This window comes from Polypterus senegalus, chromosome 10 (genome assembly GCF_016835505.1).
Source record: "Polypterus senegalus isolate Bchr_013 chromosome 10, ASM1683550v1, whole genome shotgun sequence".
NCBI classification, from domain to species: domain Eukaryota; kingdom Metazoa; phylum Chordata; class Cladistia; order Polypteriformes; family Polypteridae; genus Polypterus; species Polypterus senegalus.
Window position 1 is genome coordinate 14288314 of NC_053163.1, and position 24307 is coordinate 14312620.

At 38.4% G+C, this 24307-nt stretch overlaps 1 protein-coding gene and 1 long non-coding RNA gene across 4 annotated transcripts; one reads left to right on the top strand and one right to left on the bottom strand.

Moving 5' to 3' along the window:
• Positions 1-4114: 4114 nt before the first annotated feature.
• Positions 4115-20217, top strand: LOC120536784 (high affinity immunoglobulin epsilon receptor subunit beta-like). 2 transcript variants are annotated; one of them, XM_039765271.1, is made up of 7 exons: positions 4115-4183; positions 7482-7693; positions 10589-10699; positions 14346-14402; positions 16218-16328; positions 19316-19434; positions 19664-20217. In XM_039765271.1, coding segments are annotated over exons 2-7 (552 nt in total). In that variant the 5' UTR covers positions 4115-4183; positions 7482-7540; the 3' UTR covers positions 19665-20217. The 2 variants fall into 2 exon arrangements, with proteins under 2 accessions (XP_039621205.1, XP_039621206.1); XM_039765272.1 differs by lacking the exon at positions 4115-4183 and adding an exon at positions 6065-6139.
• On the bottom strand, positions 17562-23748 carry LOC120536785. Of its 2 annotated transcripts, none has more exons than XR_005635203.1 (3): positions 23688-23748; positions 22426-22537; positions 17562-17601 (listed from the first exon to the last, which is right to left on the bottom strand). It is a non-coding gene; the product is annotated as an uncharacterized LOC120536785 (long non-coding RNA). The 2 variants fall into 2 exon arrangements; XR_005635204.1 differs by having other exon boundaries at positions 22426-22542.
• Between the last annotated feature and the right edge of the window lie 559 nt (positions 23749-24307).

The following is a 24307-nucleotide window of genomic DNA, read 5'->3' on the forward strand; positions in this document are numbered from 1 at the left end:
TTATTTAGGGAGAAAAAATCCAAACCTACATGGCCCTGTGTGAAAAAGTAATTGCCCCCTGAACCTAATAACTGGTTGGGCCACCCTTAGCAGCAATAACTGCAATCAAGCGTTTGCGATAACTTGCAATGAGTCTTTTACAGCGCTCTGGAGGAATTTTGGCCCACTCATCTTTGCAGAATTGTTGTAATTCAGCTTTATTTGAGGGTTTTCTAGCATGAACCGCCTTTTTAAGGTCATGCCATAGCATCTCAATTGGATTCAGGTCAGGACTTTGACTAGGCCACTCCAAAGTCTTCATTTTGTTTTTCTTCAGCCATTCAGAGGTGGATTTGCTGGTGTGTTTTGGGTCATTGTCCTGTTGCAGCACCCAAGATCGCTTCAGCTTGAGTTGACGAACAGATGGCCGGACATTCTCCTTCAGGATTTTTGGTAGACAGTAGAATTCATGGTTCCATCTATCACAGCAAGCCTTCCAGGTCCTGAAGCAGCAAAACAACCCCAGACCATCACACTACCACCACCATATTTTACTGTTGGTATGATGTTCTTTTTCTGAAATGCTGTGTTCCTTTTCGCCAGATGTAGCGGACATTTGCCTTCCAAAAGTTCAACTTTTGTCTCATCAGTCCACAAGGTATTTTCCCAAAAGTCTTGGCAATCATTGAGATGTTTCTTAGCAAAATTGAGACGAGCCCTAATGTTCTTTTTGCTTAACAGTGGTTTGCGTCTTGGAAATCTGCCATGCAGGCCGTTTTGCCCAGTCTCTTTCTTATGGTGGAGTTGTGAACACTGACCTTAATTGAGGCAAGTGAGGCCTGCAGTTCTTTAGACGTTGTCCTGGGGTCTTTTGTGACCTCTCGGATGAGTCGTCTCTGCGCTCTTGGGGTAATTTTGGTCGGCCGGCCACTCCTGGGAAGGTTCACCACTGTTCCATGTTTTTGCCATTTGTGGATAATGGCTCTCACTGTGGTTCGCTGGAGTCCCAAAGCTTTAGAAATGGCTTTATAACCTTTACCAGACTGATAGATCTCAATTACTTCTGTTCTCATTTGTTCCTGAATTTCTTTGGATCTTGGCATGATGTCTAGCTTTTGAGGTGCTTTTGGTCTACTTCTCTGTGTCAGGCAGCTCCTATTTAAGTGATTTCTTGATTGAAACAGGTGTGGCAGTAATCAGGCCTGGGGTGGCTACGGAAATTGAACTCAGGTGTGATACACCACAGTTAGGTTATTTTTAACAAGGGGCAATTACTTTTCACACAGGGCCATGTAGGTTTGGATTTTTTCTCCTAAATAATAAAACCATCATTTAAAAACTGCATTTTGTGTTTACTTGTGTTATATTTGACTAATGGTTAAATGTGTTTGATGATCAGAAACATTTTGTGTGACAAACATGCAAAAGAATAAGAAATCAGGAAGGGGGCAAATAGTTTTTCACACCACTGTATGAGTACACTGATATTCTTATTCTTCTTATTTGCATTTTTTTACATTTAAATGAATATCTGCTTTCTCTTGTTTCTGTTCACTTCATCACAATTCATCTTGTACCTCATCCATTTAATAACTTATTAATCTTTCCCGGACACTAATGACATTTTTGGATGTAGGAATGGCTTGGATTTGTTTTTTATCAGCGGACATCCTCGCTTTCTGAACTTTTTCTTGTGGCGATTATAAAATCAATAAAGATTTTACAACCCGCAACTCACTGAGCTTGAGCAGGACCCCGACGAACTCGACACACTTGGGGGGCGTTGTTGGGGGTATTGAGCCGAGGGTCCCGAGACTACGAAGCGAGTCTTTGTACCATTGTCACTAATCATTTATATTCACTGAGTGCCTTGCTTGGTAATGTCTTTAAAGAATCGTTTTAGAATTTTAAAAAAGTTAGCTTGAGACTATGCATCCTGTTAAAATCGCTGCGGTTTGTTATAGTCAGGGGCGCCAACGCAGGCTAGAAATGAAATCACACGCTTATCAGAGCTGTCAAATCTGACATATATAGGCGACTTTTTATACTATATGGTCGCCGAGGCCGTCAGAACAGACCCCCGGGAGTTCTGCAAACAGCACCCTTGTAGAAGGTTTCACCCAATCCCCCAAACCACTAGAACTGTCAAAGAGTATATGGCAGAGCTTTAGAAGACATGTAAACGTCTCGTGTTTTGTTTGTGGTTCGGTTAGCTCGGTTTATACAGCAAACAAAATGACGTCTGATTGACAGGATATGAGAGGCCTCAGCATTCGCTTTTAGTTCTATACAATTGGCTCATTGTTGTATACTGCATTGCTTATACCGGATTGGTTTGAAGTGAGAGATGCGGTGCGTTCTGCGCTCTTTACAAAACAAACGTTAGAAAAAAAAGTTAAATTCAAGTGCCGTTAGTTTTAAGAGGGTTCGGAATCGATTGGTGTGAAAAGATGACATTAAAGAGTGAAAAGATGACATTAAAGAAAGAAAGGCGCAGTCGTGCGGTGCATAGCGCTACTCCTTCATTGCTCCATTGTCCTGCGTTGTGCTGTCGCGCCCAGTCGCTCTTTGCGTGTTCTCTTTGTCTGAGACTCACGCGTGTTTCCTCCGACATTTAGACAAACCTGCGTGCTGCTTTCCCCGATAAATGAGTATAAAACGCCCATAGTGTGAATGTGGGTGGGCACGAGTAGGTCTTGCTGTGGTGTATTCTGCCTTGTACCCAATGCTGCTGGGGAAGGCTCCAGTCGCCCAAGCGACAGCGAGTGAGATTTAACAGCTCTGAGAACGAACGAAGATTATTAATAATGAAAGAATCAACGTGATGAAGAATTATGTATGAAATTACCTTTAAGAAACCCGAAATTCAGAAGCCGAGCCTATCCATCTTTAATAGCATTCCAGGAACAACCATGCATACTATGAAAATACGGCATTTAATTATTTACATTGTAAAAAAAAGTCAGTTAATTTAACGATAAAAATACTGTAAATGGTGAAAGTAAAAATATCTTTTTTGAAAAAAAGGAAAGTTGCCGTATGTTCTACTGGAAATTACCTGTATATCCATCCATCCATTATCCAACCCGCTATATCCTAACTACAGGGTCACGGGGGTCTGCTGGAGCCAATCCCAGTCAGAACAACGTGCAAGGCAGGAAATAAACCCCGGGAAGGGCGCCAGCCCACCACAGATTTAACATCCTTATTTTTTTAAGTGTAGATCAAATTATAACCACGGTCGGTTAGATTTGGAGAGACTGTTTATCGATTCATCCAATTCCTGATGCGCTTAATCCTTGCCAAGGTTGCGGCCCTGAATCCAAAGCAGACTAAATCATGCAGATGTAGATTATCATGAAACAACTGACCGCCCTTCTTAACGCGGTTTGAGCAGACACAATGAAAACGCATTTAAGGACACGTAGAAAGACGCAGTGATACGTCTGGTTCTGCTTTCATGTTTCCCGCAGTAAAACCATGCGGGGGACTCTGCCTCCCACTCTCTCGGTCTCGGGTTCTTGACTTGCCTTTTAACGATTGTGTATTATTGATGGTCAGTCTGTCATTTCCCAACCCGCTATATCCTAACACAGGGTCACGGGGGTCTGCTGGAGCCAATCCCAGCCAACACAGGGTGCAAGGCAGGAACAAATGCCGGCAGTTTTATTGATGGTGTTACCGGAATTATCAGAATAATCGAGATGAACGTCAGATTGGGAACTTAATTGGAAAGGCGAAGCTTGCCATACAAACCAAGAAGAGAGAAAGTCGAATCAAATTGGCAAGGTGACATGATCATGGTATTTCGTGGCTTCGTGAAAGAGTTTATTTAGAAGATAAAAGTGAAAAGTTCATGAGTAAATTTGTAAACTTGAGCACAATGAGTTAATTTTTTCTCATCTGAAATGCGAATTAGCAATTGTTTTATTTTTGGGGTGAGTTGGGTTTTTCTTTGCTGTCTTTACTTTTGATAATGTAAATGATTTGTTGATTGTGGACTAATAAAGTTAAATTCAAAACTCTCTCTCTCTCTCTCTCTCTCCCTCTCTCTCTCTCTCTCTCTCTCTCTCTCTCTCTTCTTTTCTCGCTTAATCTTCAAATGTATCACACGTCACACATCCTGTCCGTGGCAGTTGTTTGAATACATGACAGGCAACGTGAGTGCAAATTGTGCAGAAACAATTAAACGCCAAATTATCTGGTAAGTTTTCGTCGTCGGACTTTATCCTTATTTTTTCTTTGCAGGCAAGAAACTGAGAATACTTTTCAAATATAAATTCAGCAGTTGTGGACCTCAATAAGCAGTTCTTACATAAATGAGTCTTATTAAAAACAAAACAAAAAAAATTTACATGATCAAAAACTAGGACGTATGGATATTTGTAGACGGTATATTTGCATGTCTATCTAGACAATTCACCTCCGACTTTTATAAATTATATTTTATGTTCTTGATGGAATTCTAGTATTTTCAGAGAATATAATGATCATTTATATATTTAAAATGTAGACAAGGTCGAAATGGCTTTTAGATCCATAAGGCAGCAGCACTAATCACTGCGCCGTCAAATGAACATAAATTTCATGGGAAAATCCGTTCAAAGTGCTCGTTCTGCCCCTGCGGACGCCAACCTCCAAGCTGCGGTCAACACCTTTGCTCCTGGCACGTTAAAAAAGATCTCTGTAATAATAACAATAATAATTCATTACATTTATACAGCGCTTTTCTCAGTACTCAAAGCGCTATCCACACAGGGAGGAACCGGGAAGCGAACTCACAATCTTCCACAGTCTCCTTACTAGCTGTAGCTGCTGCGTCGCTTAAAAACTGACACCGTGCATTATTTGGGTGGTTATGTTATGTTCTTTGAATAAATTAGCGAAAATACTGCAGACTGGAATAATAGGTTAGAGATCATAATTACACTTCTGTTTCGCAGAATGCTGTCATTATATTAGGGCAGTAAGCACTGTCAGCACACGCGGGAGACTGGCAAGATAAAGGCAGAGGTATATTAGAGACTTCGTTTATTTTTAGTGCGATTCAGAGAAAACGTATTTTGCATATATGTGATACGACAGTGATTCGACTCTCTTACAGAAACGTGACATGAAATATATATATATATTAGTTAAACTGTTTCCGTTTTCTTTTGGCTCTTCCCTAACAGCCATGAATGTCTTATCATTCTAGTTAACCAGGGACGTGTACCTGTACACAGTATTATGTTATCATATTGCATATAAAAATGGATATTACTACAGTGTTCTATTTTATTTAAGAAGTAAAAAATAAGAACAACAACTCTCTCTCTCTCTTATTATTTCACTAATTTGTTATTTTTCACTAATTCCGTTTATACAGCGCCTTTCAACTGATATTTAGTGAAAACCTTTTTGTTTTTTTGTTTGTCTCCCAATAGCCAACAATTTGTTGTCAGCTGGCGAGTTAACGGGAGACGTATACCCTTAGATATGTTATTATATGTTATAAAAATGCATATTGCTATCACAACATTGTTCTTATTTTATTAAAAACAACACACATTACACCTTTTTCTAAACTCTACTTATTAAGAATTTAAAAAACAAATCACATCACTTTTCTATAGTCACCTTCGCAATTTTGCCAGCGTAGTACCAACTTTTTAATGCCGAATTACTACTCTCCCCGCCTTCAAAGTTAACGAAATATAAAAGTATATATATATATATATATAAATATATATATATATATATATATATATATATATATATATATATATATATATATATATATACCATCCATTATCCATCCCGCTATTTCCTAACATATATAATAATAATAATAATAATTTATTTAATTGAACTTATTTAATGAGTCAAATTTCCCCCTGTCTATCTATCTATCTATCTATCTATCTATCTATCTATCTATCTATCTATCTATCTATCTATCTATCTATCTATCTATCTATCTATCTATCTATCTATCTATCTATCTATCATTATTCATCTCAAAGCTCAGATGTCCAGGAAACTCCAGTTTTAAGCTTCATGTAATCGTGAATATCGTGGTGAAGTTTCACACGTAATGGGCGATCTTCGCTCCGGTCTCGGATGTTTTGGGGGCTGCATGTCGGACTGCAAGTCAAAGGCTGCGGTTCGATTTCCGTCTGTATGCTGTCATTGATAATCTAGAAGTGTCTTTGTTTTTGTATTTATAATTGTGATATTCGTTCGATATACAGTAAAGGGTTTCTGTTCATTAGTAAACTTGTACATTTGAGTGGAAACTTGGGGGCTCAGTGGTGGGTTCCAGCTTTGCGCCTGATGCGGACTGGGTGGGCTCAGGCTGGGTGACACATTAACTGCCTATAACTGGCTGTGAGTCAAATCCACATTTATTACTTATTTCGTGCTCTGACGCGTCATACTTGTTTTAAAAAGACCAGAAGGTCGGTCACCGAGTTAATGGTGGATACGGAGACGAATAAATGCAAATGGAGTGGAGATTCGCATCGCTAGGCACCCTGCATTAATTAGGCAGACAACAAAGCTAGAATGGGGGTGGGAGGGGGCATAAACAACTTCGCTCACGTTTAATAATCGAAAAAATAATATGAAGTAATACATATCATGTAACGTTTCCTTATTAACACTTACTAAGAATTTAAGTGCCATGAAGGCTCTTCGGAGCGGTGCCTAATGGGGAGAGTCCTTATTGATTTCCAAAAGAAGCCTTGAAGATTCCACAAAGAGATTTTATTTATTTAGATTCTTAACAGGTTCCACACATAGTCACGAATACAGTTTAACAGATTTGTAACATAGGTTTATGATTTTAAAAGGACTCCTGCTGCTTATAAGAACACAGGCTACATTCACGTTTCTTCGATGTGTCGGTATATCCCGCTATAGGTCACATACATGAAAGATTTCAGGTTTTTTTTTCATACTAGGAACTTTTTTAAAGCCCAAAGAACTAATTTCATTGCCGAAGAACCCTTGAGTGAGTGAGGGGTTCTTTCTTTATCAAGGAATTCTTCTGCAAGGAACACACAACCCGTAAAAAGCCATTAAAGAAACGAGAATACTTTACGAGTGTATGCGCGCCTTTATGCGTCCTAATAAAAAAGAGTAATTTGAGATTACTCAACATTAAACAGAGAGAGAGAGAGAAAAAAACAAAAAAACTAGACACTACCAAAAGATACAGATTTAGGAGAAGAAAAAGACAAAAACAAAAAAGAACACCTTCATTGCAGCAATGTTTGAAATGCTTACCACTCTAATTCTAAAGCACTGCTATTAAAAAATAAAATAAAATATACAGTAAATGGTTAAACTGTATTTAGTTAACATTTAAATAAATTAATCACACAGAAAAAATAATTTATCTGTAATCAAAAAGAAATAAAAAACATATATAATAAACGATATTAAGTTTTCCAGCTCCTGGCACTGAGTTGTTGTTTCTCCCAGTGTATGAAATTCATCTTCCATCATTCCTTTTACAGAAGGTCTGTGGCTGAAGATTTGTCCTCCTCAGTCGCTTTAAATTGCTGTGTCCGCCGCAATGGCAGAGCCTGACATAGAAGTGGAGAATGAGGAAGAGGAAGATAACACTGAAACGGAACACTTTCTGAAGCGTTATGAGCCAGCATGTGTCCTCCCAAGACCCCCAAGAGCTATAGAGTCCTTTCTTAAAAAAGACCCGGCGATGATCGGGGTAAGTTTATAATCTTTCTGCTTCTGTCTGTGTGACGAGGGTCCAACATATTCTCAGTTTAGGGGAGTTGATGGAAAAGTACATTGAGTGCAAAAGATTATTTGAAATGTAATCCAGAACAAAATATCTGCCAGGTTGCTGAAATTGCCATATAATGTAATAATCAAAAGAATGGAAGTGTAGAGTCAGATGAACACTTCAGAGAGACAATGGCGCCTTTAATACGATAAGAGAGGCAGGTATTGAAAATGAGCCACCTAAAGCGTGAACAAAACACGAACAATTTGGCCTTTGCGTGACTGAAATCGTGAACACATCCAGGAAACGTGAAACTGACTGGCACTGAAATTAAATACAGGACATCAAACTGTTCGGTGTGGGTTATGATTTTTTTCTTTTCTCATTTTACACCCCAGTAATTTGAATTACAATTGTGGCTTCACCTTAAAAGAAGTGAACACACTCACTCATGACCGAGTCACTTGTAGTCCTATACCTGACAGTTGGGTCGTTTGGAAGAACTGATGATTCCACATTGGTCTTCTTCACTCACATTGGAGTGGACCCTGGGATGGCCTGACCACCCATACACGGCTGGTTGTTGTGTTTGCACATGATGGTGCTGGGATAGGCCTAGTGAAATTAATTTGAGGAGTTTGAAAAGCCTACATATCACTGAAAAAAGTATAACCTCCATTCAACTGAAAATAATTAAAGTAATGATTCACACTTAATATTTTCAATCTGAATCAATATCATTCTTTTTAGCTTATTGATCCCTCAATTTATAAGTTGAGGCAAATCATTTAGAGTGATTGGGTTCAATTCACTTGTTTAATAATGAAGTAAATCTATTTTTTTTAAGTTGTTACAATTTAAAATGGTTTATTGGTCGTAACCTGTTTTTATGTTATTAGAAATAATATGAACATAACCCATTCCGATGCTGTACTTTTTACATTTATTTAAAAATCTAGTGCAAATGCACAAGCATTTTGCGGTGTAAATCTTAAATATACAACAAAAATTATTAACGTTTGTACAGCTTTCTTGAAAGTGTGTTTTATTACGAGTTCTTATACTTAAAATTAACAGTTTAAAAACAGGGTGACTTACCAGAAATCCTCCGTTATAAAAGTCTGCTGCTGGAAATGACCAGACCTGTATCGCCACGTCCACTCCACTCAGGAAAGTCTTCTTCTTTGTTGACAGAAGAAAATACAAAGGGCCCCTCAAACACAGCACACGAACAACCGAAAATATTAAGTTAACTGAAAGAGGATTTTGATGTTTATTCCCTCCGCCATAACTTACTTTGGTACAAACATTTTTTTTTTACTTTAATTGAGATCTGAAACCAAATATTTCCAGCTACAACACTAAATGACTAAACTTAAGTTGCTTGAAAGAGAACATTTACGTTGAATGAACAAAATCAATGTTATACTATTTTCAGTGTATGCTATAAATAATATAACAGGTTTATTCTGAGGTAAGCATACCAGCATGTTTAATAGCAGTCTACAATGGAAACTACATGAGGGAGACTGATAGATAGATAGATAGATAGATAGATAGATAGATAGATAGATAGATAGATAGATAGATAGATAGATAGATAGATAGATAGATATTTTAGTATAGTAGGCAAGATAGACAGATTGATAGACAGATAGATAGATATTAATTTTAGTAGGCATAATAATAATAATAATAATAATAATAATAATAATAATAATAATAATAAGTAATATAATTAAATAATAATAATAATAATAACTTAATTTATAGTACATTTACATGCAACTTAAGGTACTTTTCACAGATTAATCAACACAAACAATAAATATAGATAGATAGATATTGTAGTATAGTAGGCCAGATAGATAGATAGATAGATAGATATTCATTTTAGTTTTTTAGTTTTATAATTTTAAAAACTTTAGTCATGTCATGTCTTAATCTCTGTTTTCTTATATACTGTGTAATAAAATGAATATGAATTTCAATGTTAAAAGAATAGTTTTCAGCATTCATGTTGAGTAATGCTCATCATTTTGTTGTTTTTTGTTTTACCACACAGAAGTCATGGCTAAAACATATAAGGCTGATGACCGTATGGTCATTAAAATCCGCTATTTAAAAACTCTTAGTGAAGGTTCAAACCTGCCAGCAACATTTAATTGTGAGTTTGAAGATTCTTACAGATAGATAGATAGATAGATAGATAGATAGATAGATAGATAGATAGATAGATAGATAGATAGATATTAATTTTAGTATAGTAGGCAGGATACTATAGATAGATAGATAGATAGATAGATAGATAGATAGATAGATAGATAGATAGATAGATAGATAGATAGATAGATAGATAGATAGATAGATAGATAGATAGATAGATAGATATGAATTTTATTGTAGTAGGTATGATAAGATAGCTAAATGTTGTGCTGTGTATTTATTATATGGCTAAACAGATGTTAGAATAGCAGGCTCCCTTTTACTCTTCATCCATATTTTATGTAAAAACTTAATGTAATAAACTGTTGCCTGTTTAAAGGTAAAAAAACCATCTGCTCACACAAAAAGTATCACTTTTCAATCACTATGAATAGGGCCGTTTAAATTGTTTCTAGAGAGCATGTGCAGAGAGAACAGATTTAATTAAATTAGGATACGATAAATAACATTTGTTAGTGTAAATTGCTTATTCTCGATTATAAATCAGCCGAGTGTAACTTGATGATTTCTCCTCGATGCATTGTGACATATTAAAGGTTACTGATTGAGCCTTTTAAACAGATCATGGAGTTTGATTTCTCCCATCCTCATATAAAACCTCCAAGACGTCTGTCTCTTTATCTGTCTACTTATTTTTTGTTTGTCACTCAGATCTCGCAGATTGTTGTTGGTGTCATCAGCATTGCCTGTGGTGCAACGTTAGCCGTGTCTCCGCATTCACTTGTTCTCATCCTTAGACTGCCGTTCATTACAGGATTCCTGGTAAGTATTTAAGTTTTGTGTCCTGCTGTGACTGAGAGATCTGTCTAGCAAATAGGGTGACAAGTAGAAAAACAAAGCAAATTCTTTAATGTACGGTGGGCTACCTAGCAGGACACTAACAGATTAAGAAAACCTGATCTCAGCCTGTGTGACTATATGCATCAAGAGACTTGTCAAAATCAGGAGCCCATTGGTATTTCACAACTCTGTTACTATCTATTCCTGTTTATTTAATGTATGGAGCCAGTTACGGATCTGAATAAACAAAAAGTTTCTTTCTGGAACCTTCTTGTGGAAGGGTATTTTGGGAACCAAAACCCTTACTGCATTGCCGTGAAGAACCTCTCTGAGACTTTTCTATTTAAGAGCTTTCCGCTATAAGGTCTCTCCATCTGAGCGATGTCCTGGTGGCACACACTGTCTAATACTTCCCAAGCTCTTCATTTGAAATTTGCATCTTTGGGAAGCTCCCAGATATAAAGTCCAATGAAGATTTCTTCTTTCCTTTTTGTTTCGCTGCAGGTATTTGATTCCTCCTCCATCTCTATTTCCTTCACAAAGTTTTTGAATCATCCCAGCTTTATATGTGAAGTGGGGGCCAAAAAAAGTTCCTTGTTTTGTATGCTATGTTTTATCTGGACAATAAAAAGTCATCTTTCTAATTAGATAGATAGATAGATAGATAGATAGATAGATAGATAGATAGATAGATAGATAGATAGATAGATAGATAGATAGATAGATAGATAGATAGATAGATAGATAGATAGATAGATAGATAGATAGATAGATAGATAGATAGATAGATAGATAGAATTGACCTTCTTAACAGAAATTTCTGGTCATTTTGAAGGAGTAAGAACAAAGCAAAAATATTAATTGAGAGCAGAAGATGTGTAGCAAATATTTGATGCCGGGTTGTTTCCACGAGGAAGACTGCCCTTTTTCTACTCCAAATATACTTCAATTAATATTCTAATCATGAAAAATGCTGATATAATGAAACAAACATAACTTATTTAAATTTAAAAAACATTAAAAGGTGTTTTGTCACTGATTCTAATATGCCGTGGAAACTCTTTGTGGTAGAGAAATTCCAATTCCAGAAATGGATTCAGCAAACCTAAAGCTATAGAGCTCGCCAGTTTATTTACGGAGGAGAATTTTGGTGCCATCCAGTGTCATTTATTTCGTGCTTATGTGAAGAGAAATGTTTGCGCGAGATCTGCCCATACCAAGTGTCCCCGTGTTCTCGTTCAGGAATTAATTTGAAAGTAACAGCCTGGATCCACTGTACTGATTCCTTGCGTAATTTTGAAACACGCCAATCATGTCACCTCTTCATCTCGGTTTGCTTAAACTGACCGTGCACAAAAAACAGCATGTCCAAAGTGCACTGGACATTTTCCTCAATGTCCAATTTATTTAGATATGACTGCGCCACCTCCACCTACTCAAAGCATCATGATGCTCCACCATTGATGGACTGAAAGCCAGAAGTCTACGTGACCATCATCATCAAGTCCTTCTGTGAGAACCCTAAATCCAAAGAGGACTGTTTCATTTATGTTAGGTAGGATGCCCAGAGGGGACTGGGCAGTCTAATGGTCTGGAATTCCTACAGATTTTATTTTTTTCTCCAGCCGTCTGGAGTTTTTTTTTTGTTTTTTCTGTCCCCCCTGGCCATCGGACCTTACTCTTATTCTATGTTAATTAATGTTGACTTATTTTATTTTCTTATTGTGTCTTTTATTTTTCTATTCTTCATTATGTAAAGCACTTTGAGCTACTTTTTGTATGAAAATGTGCTATAGAAATAAATGTTGTTGTTGTTGTTGATGACGGACGTTCCAAAAGTTTCCACACTTTCGTATTTTCGTTGGTAACGGTGAAGGCAGGAGGAGTAGTGATTGGGCATTAAAAAGTTGGTACAATGCTTGGAAAATCACATCGCAAATGAAGGTGACTATAGAGGAAGAAAAAACATTATTAACTGTAATGATTATAAGTAGGGCGGCACGGTGGCGCAGTGGTAGCGCTGCTGCCTCGCAGTTAGGAGACCTGGGTTTGCTTCCCGGGTCCTCCCTGCGTGGAGTTTGCATGTTCTCCCCGTGTCTGCGTGGGATTCCTCCCACAATCCAAAGACAAGTCGGTTAGGTGGATTGGCGATTCTAAATTGGCCCTTGTGTGTGCTGGGGGTGGTTGTGTGTGCTTGGTGTGTCCTGCGGTGGGTTGGCATCCTGCCCTGGATTGGTTCCTGCCCTGTGTTGGCTGGGATTGGCTCCAGCAGACCCCCGTGACCCTGTATTCGGATTCAGTGGGTTAAAAAATGGATGGATTATAAGTATTTAACCCACAAAATACCAATGACTGTATTTTGTATTATTCATGCTGCAGAGAGCTATATAATTTTTTTACTTCTCTATGATTTAATCTTCATTTAGGTAGGAAAGGAGATAAGTTTATGCACGGAATATGAGACTGGCTTACATTCTTTGATGTGAAAATGCTGACCTCTTGACATTAGCAGAACACCTTGTGATATTAGAAATCAATGTGATCCCTTTCTTCACTCTTGCTTAAAAATATAAGACAAAAATGTAATTTATGAATTAATAAATACGGATTATTAAGCTAATTAAACAAATATAATCTAATGAATATATTAAAGCTATAAGAATGTAATCTCTTTATAACTAATGTAATTGAACTATAAAAACGCTGCTTAGATTGGTCTACTGAGAAGGGCACATTCCTTAGAAATGCGAGTGCCTGGCAGTTCTCTGTTTTTGCGATACTCGTGTATGTCGTAAATTAAGATGTAGCCCTAATGTATGTATCACCTCAAAATGAACTGTTATGTTTATTTCTGTTCTCTCTTTGGCTAATGAACAAGCTAGGTGATAAAAGAGAGAACATCTTTTCTTTTTGGGCAGTCTGCCTGAACCTAAGTCAGTTGCTCTAAACTATGGGGTGGCAGTCTTGCAGTTTTTCTTTAACTTACTAAGAATAAAGAAATTGCTTTTTATTTTAAATTGGTTTAGATTCCCGTTGTTTTTTTAACTTCAGCGTTCACACTATGTAGAAAAGTGATTTGTTTTTGAAGTTCTTCATAAATAGAGTTAAAAAACTGTGGAAACGTTTTGAACGTCCCTCGTATGTTTTCATAGCAAGCTGCAAACGTATGTTGAGTAGGAAAGTCATGACCGTAGACTCGATGACCTACGAGGTTTATAGCGCCATCAGCACTGGGACCACCATTAGTATCGGATGTCAGGGCCATCTGTGTATTGTAGTCCTGCCTCACATGTAAGATTTCACATGGAATATCATAACTGGAAACTCTGAACTGCAAAAACCTGCAGTACGAGAAGGGTAAGGGGGCCTTACCCTGGAAGTACCAGATGCCTTTTAATATCCTATTCATTTTTGGTTTTTTTTGATAGAAAAAATAAAAATAAAATCAGTGCCCTGCGGTGGGCTGGCGCCCTGCCCGGGGTTTGTTTCCTGCCTTGCGCCTTGTGTTGGCTGGGATTGGCTCCAGCAGACCTCCGTGACCCTGTAGTTAGGATATAGCGGGTTGAATAATGGATGGATGGGTGGATAAAAATAAAATCACGTAAATATGTATTTTTTCTTTCTTTAGTTTTTAGTGTCTGGATTGGCAACTGTTCTTGTGGAAAAGAAAACCATCATATTCTCAGTACGTATGGCCTTCCTAATTGTTTTGCTCATATATATAACAATAGTATTGTTTTATCTTGGTAGAGTAATATATATATTGCTCTACTTTCCCCTATTGTATTATTAATATGTAGCCTTAGAATGCCTAATCTCACAGACTTACCACTGTATATAACTTATCCCCACCTTCCCTTCTATATCTATAACCTCAGGCAATTAGGTGTAGTAAAAAGACAAGCAGGAGTTAAGTTACACATAAAATAATGTATTACTGATAATATTCATAAATAATAACAAAATGCAAAGTACATTTGAATATTGGCAACCATACAACCTGATAAAATGGTGATGTATAATTCAGGTGGCACACAGACTTGTAGTTACTTAATGTCTCTATTTAAGGCATCATTGGTGCTCAGCTTTTAGCCACATGTCTGTTCAAAATGGCTGAAGCTGTGCTCTTCATTGTGTTGTCTTCAGTTCATGGTGTGATGGTCTTCATCAGTTGTTAACAAGAGAAAGATACTTCTACATCATCACAGGTTAGCAAGAGAGATGCTTCTTTCATCGTATGTTTGTTTGAATGTGAGGTTAAGCACGTACATTTATAGATGTTCTGTCCAACCCCTACAGCCAATAGGACATCATGGTACTTAAAGGCCTCTGAGACAAGCCAATTCCAAACAGCCATACCTCAGACCAATGGGGGAAATTGAACATCTTAACACCTGCCCCCCAACCCCCTAAACCATATGTTAAACATCCTGGCTTCCTTGAGGGGGTTGAAAGACTTTAGCAGAGAAATACTCATCAAAGTGGTTTTTTGACACATTCCCCCAAATCCTGTCGTAAAATTAGTCGTAAACGGGGTTGGGGCAAACACGACTACCTCTCACCAAAGTAACACTAAATTACATTGCTTTGCCTAGATTACAAATAAAGACATAAAAAAACATTTATCAAGTTATATGCAAAATCTCACATCACAACAGTATAGAAATTAGAAATACTTCTTGAGCATTACAAAACGTTTATACTAACTAATACCTATGCATTAACAGAGTACTTCATCAAAATATATTTTTGTTATATGATGTTACTTACCCCATGCAGTTTGTCGTGATGGCTGACAAAACATTTGAATCTCATATTTTCATGCAAAACGAGAGAAAAACGTCGAAGGTGACCGATGCTGCACAAGAGCACCATTTGTGGATAAAAAAAAAACATTCTCACGTTACTCGTGTCACATCTTCCACATCTCTGTTTTCCAGTTGTATGCTCAAAATATGCAAAACACATGCAAATATTACTCATAGTTAATTCCAGAAAAATAAGAGCACACCATAATGAGGAAACGCATTTCCATAAAGCTTTTGGTCAGCAAGAGTCCTGTCTTAAATTCAATTTAAAACCACAGGATTATGGGAATGCCTTTCCTTATACTGATACACACTAATTATGCTGTAACAAACCCTGAATGATGTTTTAGCAAGGAACGCATGCGTTCTGCTCGTTTTGAGCCTACGACTGGATAACAGTCATGTGGAATATGTGACAAAAGTAACGTGAGAATGTCTTTCTTTTTTTCACATCATTCGCTGTTGTACAGCAGTCGTCATCCTTTGGTGTCACTAACAAAGTTTACTATTTAAATGGCAATTTTTATACCTTTCTAACTCATGGCTGGCAATTTGGAAAGTGGGAGTGTTTATACAGTAACAGGAAGAATCCGCCCCTTTAATTAAACATTTGAAATCTAGCATTTTATAATACATTTTACCAAAAACTCGGTTTCTTTCAAATGAGTGCTTGTGATGTTCTTTTTTCACAGATATGTCTCGCGATGAACTGTGGAAGTTTGGTGTCGGCGATCATTGGCTGCCTTCTGTATTCTGTCGATTTGTCGTACTGGAATTCTTACACTAACACAAAAGAATTAAATGTGAGTTCAGTTTGTGTCATTCCCAGGCTTATGCTGTGAGTAATAAAGAATATTATTATGAATTGTTTCAAGATCCACATGATGCTGCTGTTCTGGATAAAATCACAGTTGTTCAGAAAATGGCAGGAGGAATTAACAGGACAGTAATTTGATATTCACTTCCAAACTGTATGAAGACATTAGGCTCTCCAGGTATTAACTGTAACAATTAATATTATAGTTGAACTTTTGATATATTCAGTTATTAAATGAATAAATAAATAACTAAATAAAGGAGTGACACTTCCTTTAAGTAAAATGAATTACATTAGGTTATTTCAATGGGTTGGCACAAGAGTTAGCACTGCCACCTTTGAAATCCACTGTCCTGGGTTTGAATTCAGCACTCGGTCATTTTCTGTACTTAATTTACCAGTTGTCTCCGTGTCGAGGTGATGTTTCCTCCTAGTATGGTGACTTTCCTCTAACATTCAGAAAAACATCCTGGTTTGATTGGTGGGTTACTCTAAATGTGTCCCAGTGCCAATGTGACTGTGTCTGTGTACACAAGTGGGCCCTCCAAAGGATTGGCACCGCTTCCTGAGCTGTTTCCTGCCTTGTAGCCACAACCCTGAATCTCCTTAAATTCGATTGAGAATGCCATGTTAGAGGTTTTTAAGATGCGTTTACAATATCACTCTGATGGAACCCTTTCTTGGTTTTTTTTCCACATACTTTAGTTACTTTAATCACTTCTGAGAAATTAGAAATGGTGTTATGTCTGCTTCTTTCTCAAGTAATGTCTGAATATTACTCACATTACTGCGTAACAAGCATGAATTAGTAATGTAAGGTATCCTCAAAATGTCTGCTTATTAATTATGTCTACAACAGAGCGGAACCAAAAAATATACTCAGTGTGCTGGCAAGAATTCCCGGCGGTCCAAATAGTAACAGCAACCGTCAATTAAGTGCAATAACTCACATCCTCCATATCTAGGATCACGAGTAACTATTCCAGACAACAAGTGGCTCAAGCCAGAAAAAGACACAATTACAGTATATTATATCTGTGGTGGGCTGGCGCCCTGCCCTGGGTTTGTCTCCTGCCTTGTGCCCTGTGTTGGCTAGGATTGGCTCCAGCAGATCCCCATGACCCTGTAGTTAGGATACTTAATTTTTCACTTAAGTCTTCAATCTGCCTCAAGAATGATTTAAGATATGAAGAGGTGGAGGAGGTGGTAGGGATGAGAATGGCGTCCGTAGTCCTGCTGGCCGCTGCAGAGAGTTGATTCTACAATAAAATAAAAAAGAGGAATAACCTTGGAGGTCCTTCATCATCCCGAACGCAGACAGTAGACGTCACATAGTGTATGGGTACCAAATTTCAGGTCAATGAGTCAAACGGTTTGCAAGCTACAGGTGATTTAAAATCCTGGACAGACGAATGGACAGCCACGGTAGTGTATTATATAAGAAGATTATCTACTCTTTTATTTAACAGTTTTACTTGGTAGGTAAGTAAGTCCTGAAGACAGTTGTGGTCTCCAGAGGGTACTCTACACTCAGACTCAAATATGGCCTGTGAAGCAAAAATAAATTGACACCAAAATCGGTTTCTTTATGTGAGTTTTACTGGGCCAGCAAGTTAGGTTTGTCCAGCACCTCCGTACCAATCAGATTCTATGTGCTACTTACAGTACGTCTGCGTGGCGTGCATTGTTCATACTGCGTCTTGCACCATGCCTCAATGGATGTACTGCATTCATAATATTGAGCCCTGTGTAAATGGACACATTATAACTGTGTGTCCATTGAAGTGAACGTCAGCACAGAAAGATTCATTGACATTAAATCAGCTTGATGGCTGCACAGCTCACACTAGTCAGTCAGAGGTCAGGAGTGTTTACACCACCACAGGAAGTCCTTGAAGATGTGACTGTTTTTCCATGCTACTTTGGGTCCATGTTCTCTGCCCTTGGTATTTCTCTGACGCCTCTAGAATCATCACATTTTGTATGAATGAGGGGCTTGACCAGAATAATATTATTTTCAGAACAGTGGTCAGCTCTCCTGTCTCACAGCTCCAGGACACTGGGCTTGAGTCCTCTCGAGGTTGCGTTTGTGCAGATATTCCATTTACCTGTCAAAGCCCAAAGACCTTCAAGTTAAGTCGTTTAGTATCTCCGCATTGTCCCGGCCTTCTACCCCGATGCAAGTGGAACCCACGTCAGCTCCCACAATCATGAATGCAATTCAGAAAACGGATGAGTATTTGTATCATTGGGTGGCACGGTGGCGCTGCTGCCTCGCAGTTAGGATATCTGGGTTCGCTTCCCGGGTCCTCCCTGCGTGGAGTTTGCATGTTCTCCCCGTGTCTGCGTGGGTATCCTCCGGGCGCTCCGGTTTCCTCCCACAATCCAAAGACATGCAGGTAAGGTGGATTGGCGATTCTAAATTGGCCCGTGGGTGTGTGTTTGGTGTGTGGGTGTGTCCTGCGGTGGGTTGGCACCCTGCCCAGGATTGGTTCCTGCCTTGTTGGCTGGGATTGGCTCCGGCAGACCCCCGCGACCCTGTATTCGGATTCAGCGGGTTAGAAGATGGATGGATGGATTTGTATCATTTTGTTTTTTCGATTTCCTTTGTTCCTTTAAATTCACCGTTATCTGTATCTCGACTGTGCGTTTTGTATATTGTCCATGTAAGAGGTTTGTGTTAGTTCTTGTTTTGATATTCAAATGCAAGTGCAGACTGTTTTACGTGACCACTGCATTTTACGTCACCTTACAGTTTGTTTCCTAACCTTGGGTGGTGGAGGGTCTTACAGGGAGGGGAATCCCATTATCATTTGTATGGTTCATAAACTGTAAGGTTTACTGAAATGAGAGCAGTCAGACAGTAAGTACATGGATCATCATAGCCCACTTCTTTAATCTCCAACAAGGAATTGATGCGCATTTATATTTCACAAATGGTGTCACTTATATTGTTTCCATGATGTCTTTCAGAGGATCACTGCAGTCTTAAAAGCAATACTCCTGGTTCTGACCTTGGTGGAGATAGGCTTTGTGATGCCATTGTTATACTGGGGCTACAAGACTCTTTACAGCCTAAAGCCCTCTCTCTGGTAAGTTTAAACTGTACTGTGAAGCAACTTTTTGTATGATATTTCACCACTGTGTATTTCTATTAATCAGTCATAACATTCTTTGGGATGGTTTTTGATACCACATTGCTTCATTATTGCATAGAGATGGAGCGGTGGTAATCACAATATCATCATTATGATCTTAAAATGTATCGTGGAGGCGTCTCCGTGAATTTCAGGTGTTCTAATTTATGTTTGCTTCTCGCAGATTTCTATGCCCAATGCTAATGGGTCACCACTTACAAAAGAAGCCATCCATGAACTTCAAGTTGTGCTGCAGGGGATATTGATAAAACAAGAAAACTGCCAATTTTGATATCAGATTCAGATCAGAAAATGTTTTCAGTGAGGACGGAGGTGTTGATGGAATACTAGAAATGCCGAGGTCGCGTTCTTTTTTCATTTCACATAGCTTATGTTGTTTTTTTAACTTAATTTTTTAAAGAAAAATATACTCCAGGCAAACCTTCTTTTATGTTGCTTTAAACTGTAGTCAAAGGTGTTATGGTGGCCATCATAAACTGGAGAGGACTATACGGTGTGAGGTCTCCAAAAGCTCCACAAGCTAGGCCAGGCCTCCTTGCCCACCTACAAAAGAACTCATCCGAGTGGACCAAACCTCATCTGAGGTCTAAAAGAGGTTTAATCTTCAAAAACACACTTAAATATTTTCCACAGTTTATCCAGAAAGAAGAATATCATACACTCACCTAAAGGATTATTAGGAACACCTGTTCAATCTCTCATTAATGCAATTATCTAATCAGCCAATCACATGGCAGTTGCTTCAATGCATTTAGGGGTGTGGTCCTGGTCGAGACAATCTCCTGAACTCCAAACTGAATGTCAGAATGGGAAAGAAAGGTGATTTAAGCAATTTTGAGCGTGGCATGGTTGTTGGTGCCAGACGGGCCGGTCTGAGTATTTCACAATCTGCTCAGTTACTGGGATTTTCACGCACAACCATTTCTAGGGTTTACAAAGAATGGTGTGAAAAGGGAAAAACATCCAGTATGCGGCAGTCCTGTGGGCGAAAATGCCTTGTTGATGCTAGAGGTCAGAGGAGAATGGGCCGACTGATTCAAGCTGATAGAAGAGCAACTTTGACTGAAATAACCACTCGTTACAACCGAGGTATGCAGCAAAGCATTTGTGAAGCCACAACACGCACAACCTTGAGGCGGATGGGCTACAACAGCAGAAGACCCCACCGGGTACCACTCATCTCCACTATAATAGGAAAAAGAGGCTACAATTTGCACAAAATCACCAAAATTGGACAGTTGAAGACTGGAAAAATGTTGCCTGGTCTGATGAGTCTCGATTTCTGTTGAGACATTTAAATGGTAGAGTCAGAATTTGGCGTAAACAGAATGAGAACATGGATCCATCATGCCTTGTTACCACTCTGCAGGCTGGTGGTGGTGGTGTAATGGTGTGGGGGATGTTTTCTTGGCACACTTTAGGCCCCTTAGTGCCAATTGGGCATTGTTTAAATGCCACTGGCTACCTGAGCATTGTTTCTGACCATGTCCATCCCTTCATGACCACCATGTACCCATCCTCTGATGGCTACTTCCAGCAGGATAATGCACCATGTCACAAAGCTCGAATCATTTCAAATTGGTTTCTTGAACATGACAATGAGTTCACTGTACTAAAATGGCCCCCACAGTCACCAGATCTCAACCCAATAGAGCATCTTTGGGATGTGGTGGAACGGGAGCTTCGTGCCCTGGATGTGCATCCCACAAATCTCCATCAACTGCAAGATGCTATCCTATCAATATGGGCCAACATTTCTAAAGAATGCTTTCAGCACCTTGTTGAATCAATGCCATGTAGAATTAAGGCAGTTCTGAAGGTGAAAGGGGGTCAAACACCGTATTAGTATGGTGCTCCTAATAATCCTTTAGGTGAGTGTATAAGAGAGAGAAAAACACAAACCTCTGGCTGATAGCCCCAAAACAGAGTTGTTCAAAAAGTAAGGCTTTCATTTTTTTAGAAGGAAGAAAAATACCAAAAAAAAAAATCGGTAGTTGGTCTCCCCTCGACTTTCTCGTATACTCAGATATGGTCAAATAATCAAATCAAATTAATAATACATTGAACAATTATTATAAAAGTAAATCTGAATAAATTGGACTCAGCAGCTTCATGAATAAAGAGGTAAAGCGGCGGTTCTCAACCCGTAACAAAAAAGGGGGTGCGAAGATGTGAAAAAAAGAAAACAAGAATCGAAAATATGAAAAAAAAAACATCAAGTGAAACCAAAACAAATGAACTTAAACTACATTCTGATACTAGAAAAATAAATATAGAGTTAGATAAATGTCGATAAAAGTTAAGTAGGTATAATAAAACTTGTAGCGGTGTATCGGCAGCAAAAATTATAGGAATACATTTTATTAGGGTTTCAAAAAAACTAAGGGTGTCGTGATTAAAACTATTTTGAAAACTCGGGTCGCAAATACTTAAAGGCTGAGAAATGCTGAGGTAAAGTATCACTTCTGGTTAGCAGAAATAGCCCAAAAGTTGTTAGAAGTCTACATTTTGTACCTAATACTTGTATAGAAAATTTGGTTGCCCTAAGTGAAAGCGTACTCAAGTTATTGTGTTTACAGACAAGCAGACATAATTCCAAAAATGGTGTTTTCAGACTCGAGATCATCGAGATTCATCAAAACCTCGAAATTGATTTTTTGAAGGATTCCAATACTTTCCCTATGCTTCGTATACGAGAAAGTCAGGGAGGTCTAAAACGCTGAGATTCATCAAAATCTCGACATCGAATCTTTGGATGATAGCAATACTTACTCTTACAAGTAAATAAAAAAGGCCAAAAAAGTTGCTTACATGGCAATCTGAAAAATGACCAAAACTCAGGACAGAATCCAAAGCGTTATGCTTAATCCAGGTGCAAAAGAGTCAAAGAAACCAATACATCCAGGGAAACGAAGCAATACTCACCTAGAAGATCACACTCCACTCCAGTGCTTTAAATGAACTGCAGGGAACTCGCACTCTCTTAGGGATGGGGGGCGGTTCCTTGAGGTGAGGCACTTGTGGCCCCGCCTCTTTGCTGTCCTTCCAAAAAGCACAAGGAACATAAGAGAACAAATGTAAGCACAAAGAAACTACATAAGCAAAAAAAAAAAACTGACATTATATAATCAGATAAGTAATAAAAAAATAAATCGCAATATTAACTTCCATCCAGGGTGGCATGGTGGCACAGTGGATAGCGCTGCTGCCTCGCAGTTAGGAGACCTGGGTTCACTTCCCAGGACCTCCCTACGTGGAATTTGCATGTTCCTCCCGTGTCTGCGTGGGTTTCCTCCGGGTACTCCGGTTTCCTCTCACAGTCCAAAGACATGCAGGTTAGGTGCATTGGTGATCCTAAATTGTGTGTGGTGTGTGTGTGTGCGCGCCCTGCGGTGGGCTGGCACCTTGCCTGGGGTTTGTTTCCTGCCTTGTGCCCTCTAGCAGACCTCCGTGACCCTGTATTAGGATATAGCAGGTTGTATAATGGATGGATGGACACACACCCCATGCAGGGAGGTCCCGGAAAGCGAACCCAAGGTCTCCTTAATGCGAGGCAGCAGTGCTACCACTGCACCACCGTGCCGCCCTCCAAAATTAAATTAAGTAATAATAATCAAAGAATCAAAAATGAGCAAAATGAACAAAACAACTTTATTGTTGCTATCATAAAATAAAGTATAATTAAAGTATTATATTGATGACTCCCAGAGTGGTGGTCCTATTACAATCCAGAGCTGAAAAAGTGTCAAGTAGCTATTTGAGCTATTGGAATGTTCTTTAGGTTAACAGAACACGTCATTTGAGTTAGGCCATTTCTGTATGTGTTGTTTAAATGTTTGTTTTGAAATATTTTTTAAAAACCTTTTTATACTTACTGAATGTTAAACATGTGAGAAATATCTTTTTAACCAGAACAAAATAAATAAATAAATACAATCATACTTGTAATGTTTCCAGGTTATATGTGTGTGTTTTGTTTTTTCTAGTTCTAGTTCTATGATTGTTTGATTATTATTTTTTTTTGTTTCATTCTAATGATTTTGAAACATCAAGCTATAACATATACAACAGTAAGTCAAAAAGTAAAGCTAATCTGAAAATTACGTGGTAACTGCCACAGATAGAAGTTGGCCCAATACAACACGCTGTTTGCAATGACTTATGGGTACGCACAACAAAACACTCACAGCGCTCTGCCGTTAGTAGGGTCCGATGAATATGGATGCTCTGATGCGGGCCTCCACCCTACAAAGGGAAAAAAGACAAAAAGATCTGCGGTATTAAAGTTTCCCCAGAGGACATTGGTTTCTATAATACGTAAATGGAATCGGCTTGGAACAACCCTGACTCTTCATAGAGCCAGTGACATGGCCAGAATGAGCAATCTGGGAGAAAGGAGAGGTGCGAGTGTCTGTGTGCCAAATTCAACAATGGAGACACAATGGTATCAGACAAAACCCCTCAAGAACATAAGGAGTACATGCAAACTTCACACACACACAAAGAATTAGGCACAAGATTAAAACTCAGGGCCATAGTCCAAAATAAGCAGTCACTCTTTATTTTATATTACGTGTTACATAATTATTTATGAACAAAACAATTACCAGATTGCAACACAAAACAATCACTGAAATTGCTACAAATGCGGCCAGTAATACATACAATCTCAAATTGAGGTCACCAAAATTATGACATTTTGAAACTGGAGATTAGTTTGAATTACATTTACAAGTCTACCTAAAAAAGTAGAAGTGTAATAGTCGAGGTGTGACAGATAACGGCATGTAAAAAATAAGAAAGAAAG

Excerpts from the sequence above, each read along its gene's own strand:
- LOC120536784 (XM_039765271.1), top strand. The coding sequence starts at position 7,541 with ATGGCAGAGCCTGACATAGAAGTGGAGAATGAGGAAGAGGAAGATAAC. Across the intron at positions 7,694-10,588 it reads AAGACCCGGCGATGATCGGG|ATCTCGCAGATTGTTGTTGG; the intron begins GTAAGTTTATAA and ends TTTGTCACTCAG. Across the intron at positions 16,329-19,315 it reads CTAACACAAAAGAATTAAAT|AGGATCACTGCAGTCTTAAA; the intron begins GTGAGTTCAGTT and ends GATGTCTTTCAG.